The sequence below is a fragment of the Podarcis cretensis genome (assembly GCF_951804945.1).
Source record: "Podarcis cretensis genome assembly, chromosome: 15".
NCBI classification, from domain to species: Eukaryota; Metazoa; Chordata; class Lepidosauria; order Squamata; family Lacertidae; genus Podarcis; species Podarcis cretensis.
In genome coordinates, this window is record NC_137185.1 from 5,730,843 (window position 1) to 5,749,599 (window position 18,757).

Below are 18,757 nucleotides of genomic sequence, written 5' to 3' on the forward strand. Positions count from 1 at the left end.
GACTTCCTGCATGCAAAACATGTGCACAGCCAGATGAGCTATGGCCCTTCCCAGAAATGGATGGAAGCTGCTCAACAGCACAGTGTAGCACATTACTTGGCAATACAAAATTCAGAGAAGTGTTCACTTTGAAGGACAGGTGTGGTTTGGTCCAGGCTTGTTCTCAAATTGCAAATTAGGCAGGTTCACCTTTAAATGAGAACTGAATTTAAACTGCCCCCCACCCCAGACCCTACATTTGGATTAGGGCATTTATCTTTCTTGCCCAAATACACACACATTTGTCCCTTAACAAACATGTATTTGGCAGATCACAAATTAGCATTTCCCAAATAACATACCTTCCAAGTTCCCCATCAATGAGTTTTTGGGGTTTTGTTTTTAAAATCAACCACTAACAATAATTACAGCCCCCCCCCCTTTCTTCTTCTTTAACTCAGCACAAGCAAACAGAGCTGGCAAATCTATGTTCAATTATGCTGACATCATTAAGACCTTAATGAAAACAGCATGCAGACTTTTTCCATTTTTCTTTTTACAAGAAATGGTTCCTCTCCCAATAATTATTTTAAAAAGATGAACCATCCCAATTGCTGTGTAAGCAAACAGAGGTTCATTTTCTTGAGCGCGCTACAACCGCGGCATCAAACAGACCACAAGAGACTCTTGTGAGTGCAAATACAATGATTTAAGGTCTATTCTATTACATTCTATATATTCCTCACTTTAATCTAGAGCTTTTAATCTTGGCTCAGGCCAGCACCATCCCTGGTTGACAGGGAACAGCAATTATTCTGACGGACGCTATGGACCTCTGCTTATTCCCCCCCACTGCGAGCCACTGAAGGGTATTTGACAGAGAATCCACTCTTTGACCGTTATTCTTTTATTTTTTTCTTAATGAAATGAAGTAAGAAGAAAGAGCTAACTGGGGGGGGGTTCTTTCTGAAAGACAACATGGAGCTGATGTGGGGAGAGTGGCCCAGTTCTTACACTTTTTTGGTGGTTTAAGTAGGGCAGGGGTGGACTTCTTAGCCAAAGTCTAGGGCCCTGCAGCCTGGGATAAACAACCACACCCAGAGTAGCAGACAACAGAGAGAGAAGCAAACAGTCTAATATTTTTAAAGACATTTTATAGTTGGGCTGACGGACTGGTTACAGATGCCCATGTTTTTGTTTTTACACCAATGCTGGTCTTACTCAGAGTAGGGTCACTGAAATTAATGGACACAACTAACTTAGGCCTATCAATTTAAGTGGCTTGTCTCTGAGTAAAACATACTTGGGTCTAACACAAATGCATTATTCTATTCTATAGCAAAACGGTGCTTATTCCTGAGTAAACTAATCAGGGCAGCAGGAGCAAACTTCACTTATTCCTCCATGGGTTGGTGCTGAAATTTAAGGGAGTTTTGCAGTTCTGAACTGCAGGCAGTCAAGAGTATTTCTTCTAAAAACAACTGGGGTTAGAAAACTGTTTCTTGCTGTAGCATATAATGAATGCTGAAGAAGCCTATAGCTCAGTGGCACAGAACATCTGCTTTGCATGAAGAAGTCCCCAGATTCTGGGAATGTTCCCTGCCTGAAACCCTGGAGAGCCACTGCCAATCAATGTAGACAATACCAAGCTAGGTAAACCAGTGGTCTGACTTGGTATAAGGCAGTTACTGTTGTTGCTACATTAAGAAAAAGGAAAAAATGGAAAAGGTCTGTGATAGCCTCTGCTGAATTCAGGCCATTAGAATATCTCCTCTGGGTTTGGCCCAGCCAAAGTTCACTGGGGCAGAAAGTGGGATAAATAAGCATGAGTACCATGGGCAATGAGGGCTCTAGCATGCTGTCTTCAAGTCTTAGGAAAGCTATCTGAGCACAAACAGGCTGGCCATGAATGCACAAAACGCCCACTGCAGATACATCTACGTAGAGCAGAGGTGGGGAACCCTGTGACCCTCTAGATCAGCCTTTCTCAACCTGTGGGTCCCCAGAAGTTGTTGAACTACAACTCCCATCACCCCTATATAGCAAGGTCAGAGCTCAGGGATGATGGGAGTTGTAGTCCAACATCTGGGGACCCACGGGTTGAGAACCGCTGCTCTAGATGATGCTGTTCAACTACATCCTTGACCATTGGCCATGGGAACTGGAGTCCAACAATGTCTGGAAGGCCATAGTCCTGCCCCCAACTTGATGTAGAGGGTAACAGAGGATGTTGGCTTGACAATTACAACAGTGGAGCCAAACATGAGTGCGAACATGTGGTTGCTGTCGAAAATCGAGAACCCCGGGTCGAGTCCCCCCACTTCTCCCAGTAACATGGAGATACAGAAACAGGTGGTATGACATTGTTACAATTGGGATTGCCCCAATTTGGGCCACAGATCGTTGGCTGTCATGGTGAGGGGTGGGAAGAAGCCAGACCAAATGTGACCAGAAGGGATCCTCAGGCAACTAACAACCCCCCCAGTGCCCCAGCAGGGCCTGCTGTCGGTGCCAGCCTTAGTCACCCCCACTTAAAAAATCGTAATCCCATATATTCAGCACCAGGTGGTTGCTATTTTAACTTGCAACCATGTCCCCAGTGTAGTGTCACTGGGGCATTGTGGGAAGTGTAAATGGTTGGTCAGCACTGATCACTGAGGTGCCAGTGGTATCCCTGGATGAGCCCACCCAAGGGGAGGGATTGGCATAAGAAGAGACCTTCCCAGAGTATACTATGTCTGGAGTCCCCTCATGATTGGAGCTGGCACCAGGTGCCGTGGGGGAAACGAACAACACAGTAACAAGACATTCTGTTTGCCAATACTGGGAGGGGAAAGGGAAATTCGACTGGGGGCAGCTGTTAACTGCAGCAACTCACGTTGGGCATCACATTTAGTTCTGCCCCTTAATCACATATCACTTTCATGTATGGAATAATAAGCTCATGCAGGAGGAGGAGGAGGAGGAGGAGAAAAGCAATGTATGGTACTTTCCAGTGAGTACAGCAAATTAATTAGAAGGCATGCTGGGATTGAACTGAACTCACCACGGAGCTTTTATGGAAAAACATCCTGCTCCAAACAGGTAGGGTCTTCATGGAAAGGGGGAGAAATGCACAGAAATTAGATGGCAGAGGTCATCGTCAACAAGCAACACTCAAAATCATGCCATTTCAAAAAGAAAGAAAGAAAGGTTTTCTAATGGTCACCCGTTTTCTAAATGAAAAATATAATTCCCACCCGAAAGAGGGGGCTGAAAACCCCAATGCAAGAAACATGGGGATGTTACTGAAAATAGCAGCCCCATGCTGAGATCTCCCCTTCCTGCTCCGTAACGTGTAGTCCTGACATCACCAGGGACTAGTCCTCACGGAAGCAGTAAACCAGTGTGTTCTGGACTGTACCACGTCAGATTGCAGGTGGGTGAACACATGACTAAATGCTCTTCCATACAAGACGGACCTTGTCTGATCCAGCAAATCATTTTGCATTTTTAATGCTAATCTCGAGGACCATGCAAGAGCTGTCCCTTCATCTTCTGGGCCATAGGTAGGCAACCTGCAGCTCTTCACATGTTCCTGGGCTCCAGCTCCCATCACCCTGGCCACTGGCCATGCTGAGCGAGGCTGATGGAAGCTAAGAGTGCTGCAATATTGGGAGGATCACAGCTTCCCAATCTTGGTCCTATCGGAAGGGAGAGCTTCACATATTCACATGCTCAGAATCCAAGGTGCGCATGCACATCAGTTTTCCATCAACATCTATGGAAAGCCAACAGAAACATAAAGGGGGCATGTATACACTGCAGAGGTATGCACACAAAGTGCACATGCAAAATGTTTCCCTCTGCAACACTGACTAATTGCAAGAACCAGACTGGATGTCTGGAAGGGACATGGCTTAGTAGAGCACATGCTTTGCACGTAGAAGATGCTATGTTCAATCCCTGGCATCTCCAGGTTTGGCCGGGAATGTCACCTGTCTGAAATCCTGGAGAGTCTCTGTCACTCAGGGTAGGCAACAGTGAGCTGCTTGGACCAAGGTTTTGACTTGGTATAAGGCAGCTTCACATGTTCCTAAAACTTGTGCTAGCAGCAGGGCCAGTTCATCCACTAGGAAAAGGGAAATTTGTGTCTCTGCTTATGCGGGCCCTGACAGGGGTTAGGAATGTGGCTAAATATCAACAGAAACAATTCTGGAATTTAATAAAACAAAACAAAATACAGTGGTATACCTTGGGTTAAGAACTTAATTCGTTCTGGAGGTCCGTTCTTAACCTGAAACTGTTCTTAGCCTGAGGTACCACTTTAGCTAATGGGGCCTCCCGCTGCTGACGTGCAATTTCTGTTCTCATCCTGAAGCAAAGTTCTTAACCTGAGGTACTATTTCTGGGTTAGCAGAGTCTGTAACCTGAAGCATCTGTAACCCGAGGTACCACTGTACAAAGTATTGAAGGCAACGAAACCTCAGGGATCAAATGAAAAACAAAATATGGAAAGCTGTAAATGAGAGAAGTTGTGACTTAGTAGTACCACGGAGGCCTAAATTCAACCCCCCCCCTCAAATGGTTTTGTGGCCGAAACAAGCTAACCCCTATGCATGTGCATCAAAGGTGCTTGGGCAAGGTATAACCTTCAAGAACATGGGGTTGAAATCCACTTTGTTCATTATATAATTTACACAGGAGTAGACCTACAACATGCTTCTAATGCATTGTCACCCACATAGTAGTGAACAATATCCCCATATCTGAGACACCTGCCATTTATGATTTTCATGCAGTAAACAAAAAAGAATCTGCTACCAAATCATCTACTGGTTTTTGCATTCAGGTGCACAGCGCCGAACCCACAAGTGACCAGGACACATCATAAAGTTGTCACTGGAACGTCACTAAAAGGGCAGGGCAGGGGTGGAACTGGGTGTTTGCAGGCTTTTTCAATGGGCTTCTGTTTTCACGCAATTTCACGCAAGCACGCAATGACCCGGGATGCCACCCCGGCGTGAATGAGGGGTTGCCTGTATTTAGAAATAACTATAATTTAAACAGAAAACTAATACATCTCACTGTATTTGGTGACAACTTACAAAAACACACAACAACAGCCATTAAGGACATTTGGCAACTTTAATGTATGTAACACAGGCTCTGGAACTTTTTATCCCTTGAAGTCATGATGTGCCTTGTACATTGCAATGGTTCTTTCATTGTATTTCCCCTCTTTTTCTGTATTTTAATATTGATTGATTGATTGATTGATTGATTGATTGTGTGGAGAGAGGGAGAGAGAGACAGACAGACAGACATGGTGGACAGGTGTTAACTGATGATAGGGGCACCTTCAAGACTTCTGCTCTCAGGGCCGGCCCTTCCGTTAGGCAGAGTGAGGAAGTTTCAATGGGCAACTTCAAGGACAGCCCCACCCATCACTTCTTTATCAAGTGGACAGCCCTTGCAACAGATTAGGCTTTCCATTACAGGACTGCCTAGGATAGCCTTTGAAATGAAGGGCTGTCTCTTTAAAGTAGGACACATGGACAACCCATTAAATCTGGAGTGAAGCACAACACAGTTGAGTGGAAAATCAAGATACAGGAGCTCTGTGATTCTTTTCTCTTTCAAAAAAGAGCTTCTTGCCCGACATCTGCAAAGGTGTGGGAATGGGCTGATTTATGTCGTCGTCCCCCCCCCCCACTTCATCTTTCAGAGGCAGAAGAAAAGTGAGAGGGAAAGCCAAATGTTTGCAAAAGGTTGACCGGAATATGGCCAGAAAGAGTCCCGCTATCAAAACTGATGTCTGGGATCACCCGCCTGACAAGGATCTGAGCATGTTTTCTGAGCAGCTTCCAACGCAGAAGGGCTCTGTGTGCATTAATAAAAAAGGACAATGTACAAAATTTACAAGAGAAACCATCCTCGAATCGACAGCACCAGATGGCTGAGTTGGGTGACAAGAACACAGCAATGTCAAGCCAAAGAAACCATCGGGCCTGTCCGACAGCTACTAGGTTCACTGCATGCGCAAAACAGATGATTGCTATTTTCACCCCAGGAGAATCCCTTGGGTTTTCTAAAAAATGGATTTATGTAAACATTTTTTGAAACTGTAAAGACAATAAAACAAAATAAAATATGGGTTAAAGAATACTGCTACTACAACCACTAATAATAATAATAATAATAATAATAATAATAATAATAATAATAATAATGGTAGCAGCCTTTAGCTCAGCCTTCCCCAATCTGGTGCCCTCTGGATGTTTTAGACTCCAAATTTCTTTGACCGTCAGCAATGCTGGTTGAGACTGATGGGAGTCCAAAACCTCTGCTGAGGACCAGGTTGGGGAAGGCTACTTTAGTTGATGAGTAGGTTAGATCAGTGGACGCAGGTGGCGCTGTGGGTTAAAGCCTCAGCGCCTAGGGCTTGCCGATCGAAAGGTCAGCGGTTTGAATCCCTGCGGCGGGGTGCGCTCCCGCTGCTCGGTCCCAGCGCCTGCCAACCTAGCAGTTCGAAAGCACCTCCGGGTGCAAGTAGATAAATAGGGACCGCTTACCAGCGGGAAGGTAAACGGCGTTTCCGTGTGCAGCTCTGGCTCGCCAGAACAGCGATGTCACGCTGGCCACGTGACCCGGAAGTGTCTCCGGACAGCGCTGGCCCCTGGCCTCTTAAGTGAGATGGGCGCACAACCCCAGAGTCTGTCAAGACTGGCCCGTACGGGCAGGGGTACCTTTACCTTTACCTTTTAGGTTAGATCAATTGGTTAAAAAACAAAAGCAGCGCCTTCATTTTAGTTGGAACCCTTCTCTCTCACTTCTGCTATTGTTCATCGTTTGGGTTACAAGCTGTGAAAATTAGGACCCGTAACGTGGTAGAAGCATCCATTATGATTTGCTGCTGATTAATCTATGGGTAGCACAGCACATTCCCTCCCATTAAATATTAGACAGGCACTATCTCTGGACTTTTGGAATCTGCTGAAGACCTTTCTCTTCCAACAAGCCTGCATCTAAATTGAATTTTTTAAAATAAGTTTTATGGCTTGTGTGTTCAATGCCCTTGGGCTCCTTTGGGAGGAAGGGTGGTATATACCTATATTACCAACATCACCACCACCATCATCATAATCATCAATATCAATATCAACAACAGCTGTGGTTTGTTATTTAACCCTACGGAACTGGGTATATTTGCTTTTAAAATCATCTCTCTACAATGCATCACAGAACCACAGGATTGTAGAGCTGGGAGGGTTACCTCTGTCCCCTTCAATGCAGGAATCACAGCTAGAGACAAGTGGCCAGCCAACCTTCACTGAAGGAGAGTCCACCACATCCCAAGATTGTTCTTTGACTAAGAACATGCAGCTGCCATGAAGCTATTGTCCCCTCCTTAGTAATTTTCTCCTTGGAAGAGGCACCACAAGGCTCCATTCCTCAGAATCACATCAAGGATAAGGGGTTGCTGGAAAGCATTTTGTCAAGTGATTATGTTCCCCAACTATTTTTTCGTATCCACCCCTCAGTTCACTGTTTTACATTCTGGGGGTTAAGGAAAGTGAATTGGGTATTTCTAAATTTGATATCGTACCACTACCCAACCAGAGCCCCAGGAATAAACTACGGTACAAATCTGAACCCACAGATCTAACCCACTCTTCCAAAACATTATGACTTGCGAATTTAATTTCCATAAATGTGTTGCCTTCTGGTTTTGTTTTGTGTGTTTGAAATCTAGGGATTTAATTCAAATTTTTGTCATCCTTTAAGAGTTTGGTTTTGGTTTTCTTTTGTTATTTCCTATTCAGCTGGTACTGCTCCTCTTACCAAAAGGGGGAAAATAGGGGGGAGGGAGAGAAAAAAAGAAGTCTGAACCACTAATAGGTCCTGGAAAGGATTAAAGTCTCCAGAGTTCAAAAGAGATCAAACGGATATCAGTGATTTTATGAACAAATCGTACACGAGATGGGAAACGTTAAAAGATGATAACATCTCAGCCAGATCCCACATCAAAAAAATGTGTTATCTACATTCTTCTTCCCGAACTGCAAAAACAAACGTAACTGACTGAGCTCCACCATGCTGAAGGGAGTTTCTTGCTAGCTAAACTTTTGCTAAACTGGGCAAAGGTTAGATCTATAAAGCTGTGCATCTATTCACTTCCCAGGGATGGGATCCAAAAATTCTGAGCTCTGGAGGGGCATCAGGCTTGGGTTGTTTCTTGACCACCTCATCTCCCATCGTCATCTGGCAGGCAGACCACTTTTATAAACAGAAGGGGCTTTCAAAGGATGGTAAGTGGGCCATTGTTTTTTTAAAAAAGCCCACTATTTAATAGTATTACCTAAATTAGGGTGGCTCAACTTTGCATACCAAGAAAGCTGCAATAGTGCTTTGGCACAGAAGCCACAGGCCACACTCTGTTTTGTCACGTGGTGGGGGAAAGCAAGACCAAAATTTGAGGCCCCCCCCCCCCCCCGACCTCACGCTGCCTTCCCAAAGTTAGCTAAGCAAGGTGCAGGGCTTGGGGAAGGAAGCATGGAGCTCTGGCAGGGTCCTAGAGCCCTCCCACCTCCTTCCCAAAGCTGGGAAAGTGTGAAGTAGGCTTTGGGAGGGAGGTGGGAGGACTCTAGGACCCTGTCGGAGCCTCAAGCCCCAAAGCCTAGCACCTCACTTACCTGGCTTTGGGAAGGCAGTGTGAGGGCTGGGGAGGTGTCAAATGTTGCTGAGGGCTGCCCTAAAGGTCTTGAGGGCCGTATGGAAGTGAGAGAAGGCATTGAAAAGTGATATGGAAAGTCTGGGTCTCCTATGTCCCCCTAATGTGCAGGTCTATTGTGGAGTATTGTGGTGCACGCACAATGACTCATATTTGACTGAGGCCCCAGCTGACCCCTCCACATGCAGGCAGAGGGAATCATGCACACAGAACTGTATCCAACATGATTCATACTCAAGACTAGATCCACTGCAATCAATGGACATAGCTAATATAGGTCAATAATATAGGTCCTCCCCAAAACAAGCTACTGTGTTGATGGAGAGGCCACTTACTGTATGCATTGCCAAAAAACAAAAGAGGGCGTAGATTTACATAAAAATTGCACATGCTAATTCATATCCCTAGATGTCCGTTTAGAAAGAATGATTGAAATTTAAAGAGATTACGCAGCTCCTCTCACCATAGAAGGGAAGGCGCAGGCTTCTCCTAGTTACAATGTCCTTATCTTTAAAATGGACTTAAACTATACAGTCATACCTCGTGTTGCGTTTGCTTCAGGTTGAGCATTTTCAGGTTGCGTCCCGCGGCGACTCGAAAGTATTGGAAAAGGTTACTTCCAGGTTTCGCCACTTGCGCATGTGCAGATGCTCAAAATGACGTCACGCACATCCGCAGAAGCGGCGAAATCACGACCTGTGCACGCTGCTTTCTGCTCAGGCTGCGAATGGGGCTCCAGAACGGATCCCGTTCACAACCAGACGTACCACTGTACAGCCCATGCCGCCCTTAAGATAGTTAAGAGTCCTCTGTAAAATAGGACACTAAGCCACCACACTACCTGATCAATGAGGTTATAGGGAAGAAAATCATTGTGAACTATTTCAAAAATAGGAGGATGTTGGTGTGTGTGTGTAATATATCAAATAACCTTGGGTAAAAATGATTGCCATTTCAGAATTATCTGGTATTGGCCCAGAATCGCTTTTTTAAAATCTAGCACTGCCTGGGTAGCCTAGTGACAGATCTGAGACTTTGAAGACGAATTGAAGGGAGAGGAAAATGCCAATCTTCTTCCCCCTCCCTCATTGCACAGGAGACAGTTGCAAAATCCGGTGGGTTCCAGGCACTTCTCCTCCTGACTAAAGCACAATCGCCAAGGTTAGGCAGCTGCTGCCAGAATGAGAGAGAGGGAGAGAAAGGGGGAGGGCCTTGTTCCCTCGGAGCGGCGCTTAAAGGTGTTGCCCACGTAGGTGTAAATACATCTGTCTTCTGCCATTTGTGGTAATACACTCGCCCTACACTTTTCAGAGCCAGGCAGATGGTCCCTGCCCTGTCTTCCTATTACAGCCTCGCGTCGCTCCGTGCTCCAAGAAATAGGAGGGCAGATGTTAAATATGTTAAACACACGCTTTGCCCCCTGGAGGTTTAAGTTAAGGCTGCTGTCTCAATTTGGCCATTTTAGGCCTTGCCAAGCTTCAGGGAACATCGGCGTTCCGCTTCATTCTCTCCTCCACAAAAGGGGCTTCCCGTCCACCCCCCCCCAACACTTGCATTCAGATGGTGGGCCCAATCCACTAGGAACATCTCTGCAAACCTCCAGCCTTGTGTAAGCAACTGCAGAGCCCCCCTATTTCTATCCAACAGTGTTTGTGTTTGTGTGTGTGTGTGTGTGTGTGTGTGTGTGTATCCCCGCTAAATTTTGGATGCACAAGAAATGGAATTGGTTTGGAATCTGAATGGGCTTTAAATTATTTCTGTCTGTGGCTGTTCTTCGGTTTCAGTTTCCTGCTGTTTTGCCAGGAGAGGACGGTGAGCCAACTTTTTTTCTTCTTTTTTTGGAGGGGGAGAGTTTCATAATTGTTTGTAAATGTTAAATATATCTATATCTATCTAACTAATCTATCTATAGCACATGCTCTAGCCAAGAATAAGCAATTTTAAGTCCTATTGATTTCAACAGGACACAGGAGCACAGGAAGTTGCCTTATACTGAGTTGCTTTATCCAGCTCTACACTGACTGGCAGTGGCTCTGCAGAATTACAGACAGAGGATAATCTCAGCCCTGCCTGAAGATGCCATTGGGGATTGAACCTGGAACCTTCCGCATGCAAAGCAGACACTCTACCACTGAGCTACGGTCCTCCCTTAAAAACAGACAGAAGCACAAGGTGAGTTAAGTAACAACCATATGTAGCTGCCATATTCTGAGCCAGAACCTTGGGTGCATCCAGCTCAATACTGTCTACACTGACAGGCAGCAGCTCTCTAGGGTTTTAGGCAGGAGACATCCCCAGCCCCACCAGCGAATGAACTTGATGCCTTCTTTATTCAAAGCGGATTCCCTTCCATGGAGCAGTTGATGTAGATCTGTGTAAGGCGCTCCTGGAACTGGGGCAATCCCTTTCTTCTAATTTATAAGCATAATTTCAGTATGCTGTACTTGTTTACTCATATAACAGCCCTAGAAAGGTGCTGAACTGAGAGGCAGTGATACTCCCAGGGCCATTTAGTGAGCTTCCTGGACTAAAAGATGTGAACCTGGGTCCCCCGTCCAACAGTCTGTGTGCTGCTTTCACACTCTGCCCTTGCCTTCTGGAGTCCACAGAGGCCCTTTGAGTTCCTTCTACTCTATTACACAGGAAGCTGCCACAGAGTGACACAAAGCGATTTACATTAAAACCAATTAAGAACATCCATTTTTTTCCTCTATTCTAAAATCACAGACAAAACAGACCAGGACTTACTGATCCGACTCCAGTAAAATAGACCACAATGCTACAACTTCCAATTAAGGGCCAAAATCCTAGGCCAAAAAGAGAGAGAAAAGATAGTCGGTGCCAGGAGTGCCTCCTTGGGGACAGCATTCCACAAGGTGGGGGCCACCACTGAAAAGCCATGCTTTTGTGTTGCCCCCTTCCAGACCTCTCATGGGGGTACATAAAGAAGTCAAACCCATCTAGCTCAGTATTGCCTGTACAGTCATACCTCATGTTACGTTTGCTTCATGTTACTTTTTTCAGGTTGCGTCCTGCGGCGACCCAGAAGTACCGGAAAGGGTTACTTCTGGGTTTCGCTGCTCGCACATGCGCAGTAGCGCTAAATCACGCTTTGCGCATGAGCAGAAGCGCCAAATCACACCGCACACCTGCACAGATACGGCACTTCAGGTTGCGGGCTTTTCATGTTGTGAATGGGCCTCCGGAACGGATCCCGTTCACAACCAAAGGTACCACTGTACTGTATGAAAGCAGCTCCCCAGGATTTCAAAAAAGGGGTTTTCCCAGCCCTACTTGGAGGTGCCCGCACCGAGTTACAGCCTCTCCACTCTTCTGAATTGTATTTGCTCTATCCCTCCGTCAAAATGAATATGCAACCTTCACTCACTTGAGACACAAGGCAAAAAAACCCCTGCAGGGCTTTGATACATACACGGATACATAATTTTATTTGTATGCTGCCTTTCCACAGTTCAAACCATGCTTGGGGCGGCTTACAACATGAAACAAATACATAACTACAACAAAAGTAGCCATGAACATTAAAAAAATATACAACCAAACTGAACCATTTCCACATAAATCACAAGATCTAAAATGAAAAAACCAACAGCAACAACCCCTGCCCCAAACAACACTCCAGCTGAATTTTTCAGTAGAGCCAAAAATAAATTGTAGCTGGAGTCAGCCAGGGCCCTGCCTTTCCAGGCCAGGTAGAAAAAGGCCTGCAAGTCAAGGACCAGGAGTCACAACCAAGAAGCTCCACATTCAGAGGGGCTCCCTTTTATAGGCAAAGGAACGTTCATGTGTGTATCAGAGTCTCCGTGCTCACAGAGGACCTGCTGGATCAGCGCCTGCTTTGATGTACCATCAGAGGATAAGAGGAGGCTCAAAAACCATCCCGGATGTTTCTTTTAGTCTCAGGGATGTTGAAGGATAGCAATTCAAGCATTGGAAATGCTGAAAGATCTTCAAAAGATTATGGAGTAAGCCGCTCAGTATTTAACTAGCCTATCTCAAACGGCAAGAGGGCTAAATCAACCATGATCAAATGCAAGAGTTGCAGCCTGGAGAAACAAGAGGGCATTTCAGCCCCGCAGCATCAGGAGCAAACACCAGACATTGTGAGACATGCAGAGAGGAAAGCCGCCCCCCCCATCCCCCCCTTGCCTTTCCCCCCTTGGAGAAGCTACTAAAGGGAAGGAATGGCAGAGTAATGCCGCCCGGACAAAATCCTCTCTAGAACCCTACCCAAGGATCCGTATCCATACACAGGTTAAAGGAAATGGGTTATCTAAAATGGGGGTAACCAACAAGGTAGTCTGCAGATCCTGTTGGACTGCAATTCCCATCATCCATAACCACTGACTGGGGCTGATGGGAGTTGGAGTCCAACAGCAACTGAATGGCACTACATGGGTTTTCCTTGCTCCAGTAGGACAGGAGACGTGCCCTGGAGTAAGAAAATGATTACTGGGTGTCCTCTGGCTTAACTCAGCCACTTCACTTTTTTATGGGTTTCTTACACTGGTTTGGTCTACACATTCAGTAGTGCAAGCCTGAAAGAGGCAAGTTGCCCATTCTGGATGGGGTTGCACTCCTTCTGAAGGAAAAGGTGTACAGCTTGAGAGTTGTTGTTGTTACCTCACCCATCTGACTGGGTTGCCTCAGCCACTCTGGGCGGCTTCCAACAAATTATAAACCCACAGTAAAACCTCGAACATTAAAAACTTCCCTATAGCAGGCTGCCTTCAGATGTCTTCTAAAAGTCGGATAGCTATTTATTTCCTTGACATCTGACAGGGACGGGGTGCGCATTCCATGGGGCGCCACTGCCAAGAAGGCCCTCTTCCTGGTTTCCTATAACTTCATTTCTCACAGTGAGGGAACCACCAGAAGGCTGAATGCTGGGGGTGGAGACGCTCCTTCAGTTAGACAGGGCCAAGGCCGTTTAGGGCTTTAAATGTCAGCACCAACACTCTGAATTGTGCTTGGAAACATACTGGAAGCTAATCCTTTAGGATTGGTGTTATATGGTCCTGGTGGCCACTCCCAGTCACCAGTCCGGCAGCTGCATTCTAGATTAGTTGTCGTTTCTGACACATCTTCAAAGGTAGACCCATGCAGAGCGCGTTGCAGTAGTCCAAACGGTAGATAACCAGAGCATGCACCACTCTGGCGAGACATGTCTGTCTCTAGGAGCCCAAGTGTCCCCTGTGGCTAGGAGTCCCTTTTGCCAGGTCTGTCTGGTTCACCAGCTATGTCTTTTCCTGGACAGGGATAGCCTGACCACTGAAGTCAATGCATTAGTAACCCTAAGCCTGGATTCCTGCAACATGCTCTATGCAGGGCTGCCCTTGGGCCTGCTTTGGAAGCTCTAACTGGTGCAGAACGCAGCAGGCAAATTGTTGATAGGGGCACATGGCTGGCAAGGTGTGGCACCATTATTAAAACATCTGCACTGGCTGCTCATCTGCTAGCAAGCCAGATTCAAGTTCCTTGTATTGATTTACAATGCCTTGAATGAGTTAGGTTCAAGGTACCTTAGGGACTGCTTGAACCCTTGTATCCCAGGCCCATCACCAGGTGAGCAGCTGGTCATTCCCCAAGTTGGAGAGGCTCATCTGACAGTGACACAAAAATGAGCTTTTAATGTCAGTGGACCAGTCCTGTGAAATGTTCTACCAACAGAGATTCAGCAGGCACTTTCTGTTTTAACCTTTAAATGTCTGCTGAAAACTTTTCTATGCTACTAAGCTAACGCAGGCAATTAAGAAAAAAACAACTTTCTGTAACAGTTGATGTTCTCTGACCTTAAAATTTTATGCGGTTTTTACTCTGTGTGTGTGTGTGAGTATAGGTTGTAAACCACTTATGTTTTTAAAACGAATAGCGGTATACAAATGTTTTTATAAATAAGTGGTAGAGTGAAATAGTTTTTTGGTTTTTTGTTTGTTACATTTCTTTCCCACCTTCCTCCAAGGAGCTCAAGGTGGTGTACTAGGTCCTTGTCCGAAACTCTAACCACTATACCACACTGGCTATCTAATGTACCACTTCCATACGTGCAGGGTGACATTTTTTATTGCTTTCCATCCTATGTATTTAAAAAAAAAAAAAACACACCCTATCACATGAAGGACAAAACTACTATCCCTAACTGATCCCCAGCTGTTCTAGTGTTCTTCCTGCAGATTTTTAGGATTTTTTTTTTAATGTGGCACCCTCACATTTGATGTACAGTGAGCCAGTCCATTCTATTAGCACAGCACTAACTTAGGTCCATCAATTTCAATGGGACTCCCTTTCAGTAAATCTTAGTTGGATGCTGCCCACCAAAATGAATTGAAATGACTAACATAGCTCCATTAACTTCAATGAGTCTACCCTGAGTAGGATTTAGCTTGATATGGCTCAATGAGTCTCCTCTGCATAGGACTAACCTTGGACATCACCCAAGAACACTGTTATTGAGATTGAAAAGTTTAAGATGGAAGAGTGCTTGAAAATGTATCAGATCAAATAAAACCTTCCCCAATCTGGTGCCCTCCAGATGGGTTTGGACTACAACTCCCATCAGTCCAAACCCATCTGGAGAGCACCAAGGTGAGGAAGGCCAGAGTAGATTGATAAAACAAATACTCCTGCTTCTCTGCGGGTGGAGAGAGACGCAAACTCTTAAGGAGGGCAAATGTTTGGCAGTATTTTGTTCTGCCATCAAAACACATGCATATGTTCCCTGCTCGGTTCTCCCTCTCTCCCCCTCCCTCCCTCTCTTTCTTCCTAAGGTAAGCTCTATAAAAGCTCAATATTTCTGCTCGCTTTCACTGTGTTTGGCTGAGTACACTGACTTTGAGCCTGCAATTGCAGGAACTTTACTCTGAACGTCTCCCAAACTTCTTTTTCAACTATAACATATATCACGTTATGAACCGGGAGGCCAGGGGGTGAAAATAATAAAAATAAACTAAAATGAAATAGAGTAAGATGTGAATAATATTTTTTAAAAAAAAACAACAAAACCAAGACAGCGCTGTTGATAGCTTAGCAGGGGCCGGGAAATCCTCTGTTTAAGTTACTAATTACCTCTGATGTCAAGCAGAAAGCAAATCCCTCAGATGATTTGGAGAAAATGAGCCATCGAAGTACAAAATAAGAAAAAAGAAACGCGTTTGGAAATTTTGGACAAATATTTACAGACCCGGTTTGAGATGCCCTGGAGTTGCTCCCTTATTCTACATGCGGCACAAACCAGAGTGAATGTGCAGGGCAATCCTATGCACATTTACTCAGAATCAAGTCCTACTGTGACCAAGGGGACTTACTTGCAAGAAACTGTGCACAGGACTGCAACCTTTTAATACAGAACAGAGGTGTGTGTTGCTGCTAGGAACAACTCCCCCCCCCCCGAAAAATACTATATGCATAGAAAAAATTTTTTTTTAATGCATTAAATAATTGCTATTTTAAAGTGCTTTACTTACCCTGTACGTTTGGTGATGGTTCCTAAAGTCATGGGCTGCTTGATTTGAGCAAGAGGAACTACCACAGTCAGGCTGGGAAGTGGAGAAAGGCGAGGGTTTCCAGGGTTATTGTTGGTGAAATTGTTGTAAGTGTCTTGACTATTCAATTTACCTTAACAGGAGAGAGAGAGAGAGAGAAATAATTGGAGGTGGTGAGGGAAGCAGCATTATTAATTTATTTTAAACATTTCAATCCCACCTTTCCAAGATTCAGCATTTTTATTATTAAGTTTACCGTTACCCCCCCCCCCCCCGAGCGATGGATGAATTGGTCAAAGTAGGTTTCTCTCCATTTCTCATTTTTTCCAATCTTAAATTCAGTGTGCTGGATTTCTGTAACGGTTTGTGATTTATTTATTTACCAAAAGCCCTCACACGAAAATTTGTCAGCTTTTGTAGTACACATTTCCACTTTGAGGTTTGTTGATTTTTTTAAAAACAATCAAGCGGTATATAAAACTTTATGAAATAAATGAATTTCTCCTAAGCTACACGTTTCTGTATGAGATTTTGGCAAACAGTTTTGCAAGCAGTTCTCCCCCCCAAATAGCATGAATTTTCGTACACCATTATTCGGTTGGGAAGCTGCGCTGCAAGTGCGAATTTCAAAGCGTAGCTGTTTTAAGCTTGAGTATTCTTTTGAGAAGCGCGTATTAGGTAGATGCACAAGAACTGAATTTATTCCCCAGCCCTATTCTCTGCCCGGCTAATCTCCGCATCTATATGTTTTCAGATCAACAGCTCTCCTTGTGGGGATTAAGGCGGATGTACCACCCAGGAAGCAAAGATAGAATTAACACCAACATGAAGAAAATATGGTGACATTTTTTTTAAAAAAAGTCCATCCGTCCCCCACACACAGCAAAGTCAAGGTGTACATGTGTATATGCTGGCCCCAATCCAGCACGAGAGATTCATGTATAGGAGAAGCTTTCCTCTCACATAGCTAATGCAGATACTTGCCCAGGCCAAACTGAACATGGTGGTTTGTCTTTTATTTATTTTAAATACGTATGTTCCACCTTTCAACTGCAGGAAGCTTTGAGGTGGCTGACAGAAACATCACTGTAGATGCAATTAAGCCATAAGACCTGTTAACAAACCCACTGCAGTAATGCAGAGAAAATACTATTAAAAGCTAAAGGGTAGGGGAGCCCTGTATTTGGTTGTTGTTGGGAGAGAGCCCAACAGAGGGGTAAAGGGCTGATTACAGTGATAAGGCACCATGAACAAAAAGGCCCTGTCTTTGCCTCAGAAAGAGTGAGGATCCTTCTGAGAATGTGGGGGGGGGGCACACACATCCTTATTTCTGTATTATTACATTTATAGGCACAGCCTCCCTTTCCTCCAAGGAATACATGGTTCTTCCCCCTCTCCGTTATTATCCTCACAATGTCCCAGGGAGCCAACTCTGGCTGAGAGATAGTGACTACCCAGTGAGCTATGTGGAAGGGTGGAGATTTGAACCCTGGTTTCCCAGGGTTGTACCTAAGGCTTATTACACCCCTGGCCCTTTAATTCTCTGCCAGTAAAGCCAATGACTCTCAAAGATCTTGGATGTTGAAGGCTCCCTAGTTCACTGCAGCGAGTTAGACTACACTGTCTGTAGCTGTTACCTGAAGAGTTTGGAGTAGGAAAGACTTTCTTTAGTATGGGAATTAGATAAAGAGAGATAGATGCCTCTTCCACCCTAAAGGTTCCTGCATTAGGTGTTTTTGTTTTTTTAATACAATCTTTTCTGTAATTTGGGATCTATTCCTAGCAGTGGTTGCAGGGATGTTCACTGGAGGCACTGCCATCCGTAAGCCTCGGTGTTTCTGGGTGCCATAGAGAGCCATTGCCATAAAAACAGAAGGGACTCTGCATGGCTGCGACCTACAAGCTCAGTGTGTGCACTTCAGAGCTGAACTCCAAGGAAGTTTAACTCAGAAACATAAAACCCACAGAGCACATTTACTTTCACCCAAAAGCCAAGGGCATAGAGGACTGCAGCTTTTTTCCTTTTCTTTAGGCATTAGCAGTGTCCGTCCAAACAAAAGCGTGAGGCACTGGGGCATCGGTGTGCCTACATATGCTGTAACCAACAACAAAAAGTCTTCCAATAATTGTTTATTAGGTACAAAGGGAGAGAGGGGAGAGAGCAAAAAGTAACTGAGCACCAGGCTGTGCTGAATTAATCATCCCATTTAAATAAATAGGATTCCAGCATGCTTAACAAGAAATGTACCAACTTCTGCCTGTTTCTGTTTCACAAGCTTTTTCCTCATAATTCTATTCCATTCCGTTTCTGCAGTTATCTTCATTTTTAAAAATAAGCAATTGTGAATTTGCCTCTCAATATACATATATAAATGTGCTGAATTTTAATGCATTTGAATCATCAAGAGATTGTGTGGAAACTTTGAGAGAAATGTGAAATCTGGCGAACAGCCACATGCTTGAGTAAATCAAAATGCTAAATCACGGATGATTTGTTTATTTTAGAATTTTGCAAACTCCACCTCCCCCCTGAAAATAAAGGTGTACACTCATCTTGTTTGCA

The 18,757-nt window shown here is 44.8% G+C and overlaps 1 protein-coding gene and 1 long non-coding RNA gene across 5 annotated transcripts in view; one reads left to right on the forward strand and one right to left on the reverse strand.

Annotated features, from left to right (window-relative positions):
• BCAS3 (BCAS3 microtubule associated cell migration factor) overlaps positions 1 to 18,757 on the reverse strand; it is a 467,999-nt gene that overhangs the window by 263,855 nt on the left and 185,387 nt on the right. For 3 of the 4 annotated variants that reach the window (XM_079955512.1, XM_079955511.1, XM_079955514.1), the window contains exons 16-17: positions 16,177 to 16,327; positions 3,026 to 3,070 (exon numbers count right to left, since the gene is read on the reverse strand). In XM_079955512.1, the coding sequence (XP_079811638.1) occupies positions 3,026 to 3,070; positions 16,177 to 16,327 (196 nt within the window). The remainder of the gene's footprint in view (positions 1 to 3,025; positions 3,071 to 16,176; positions 16,328 to 18,757) is intronic. The other variant, XM_079955513.1, reaches the window with a different exon arrangement.
• LOC307204367 lies at positions 10,285 to 17,380 on the forward strand. The gene is made up of 4 exons (XR_013833644.1): positions 10,285 to 10,301; positions 10,477 to 10,504; positions 10,605 to 10,864; positions 16,949 to 17,380. It is a non-coding gene; the product is annotated as an uncharacterized lncRNA (long non-coding RNA).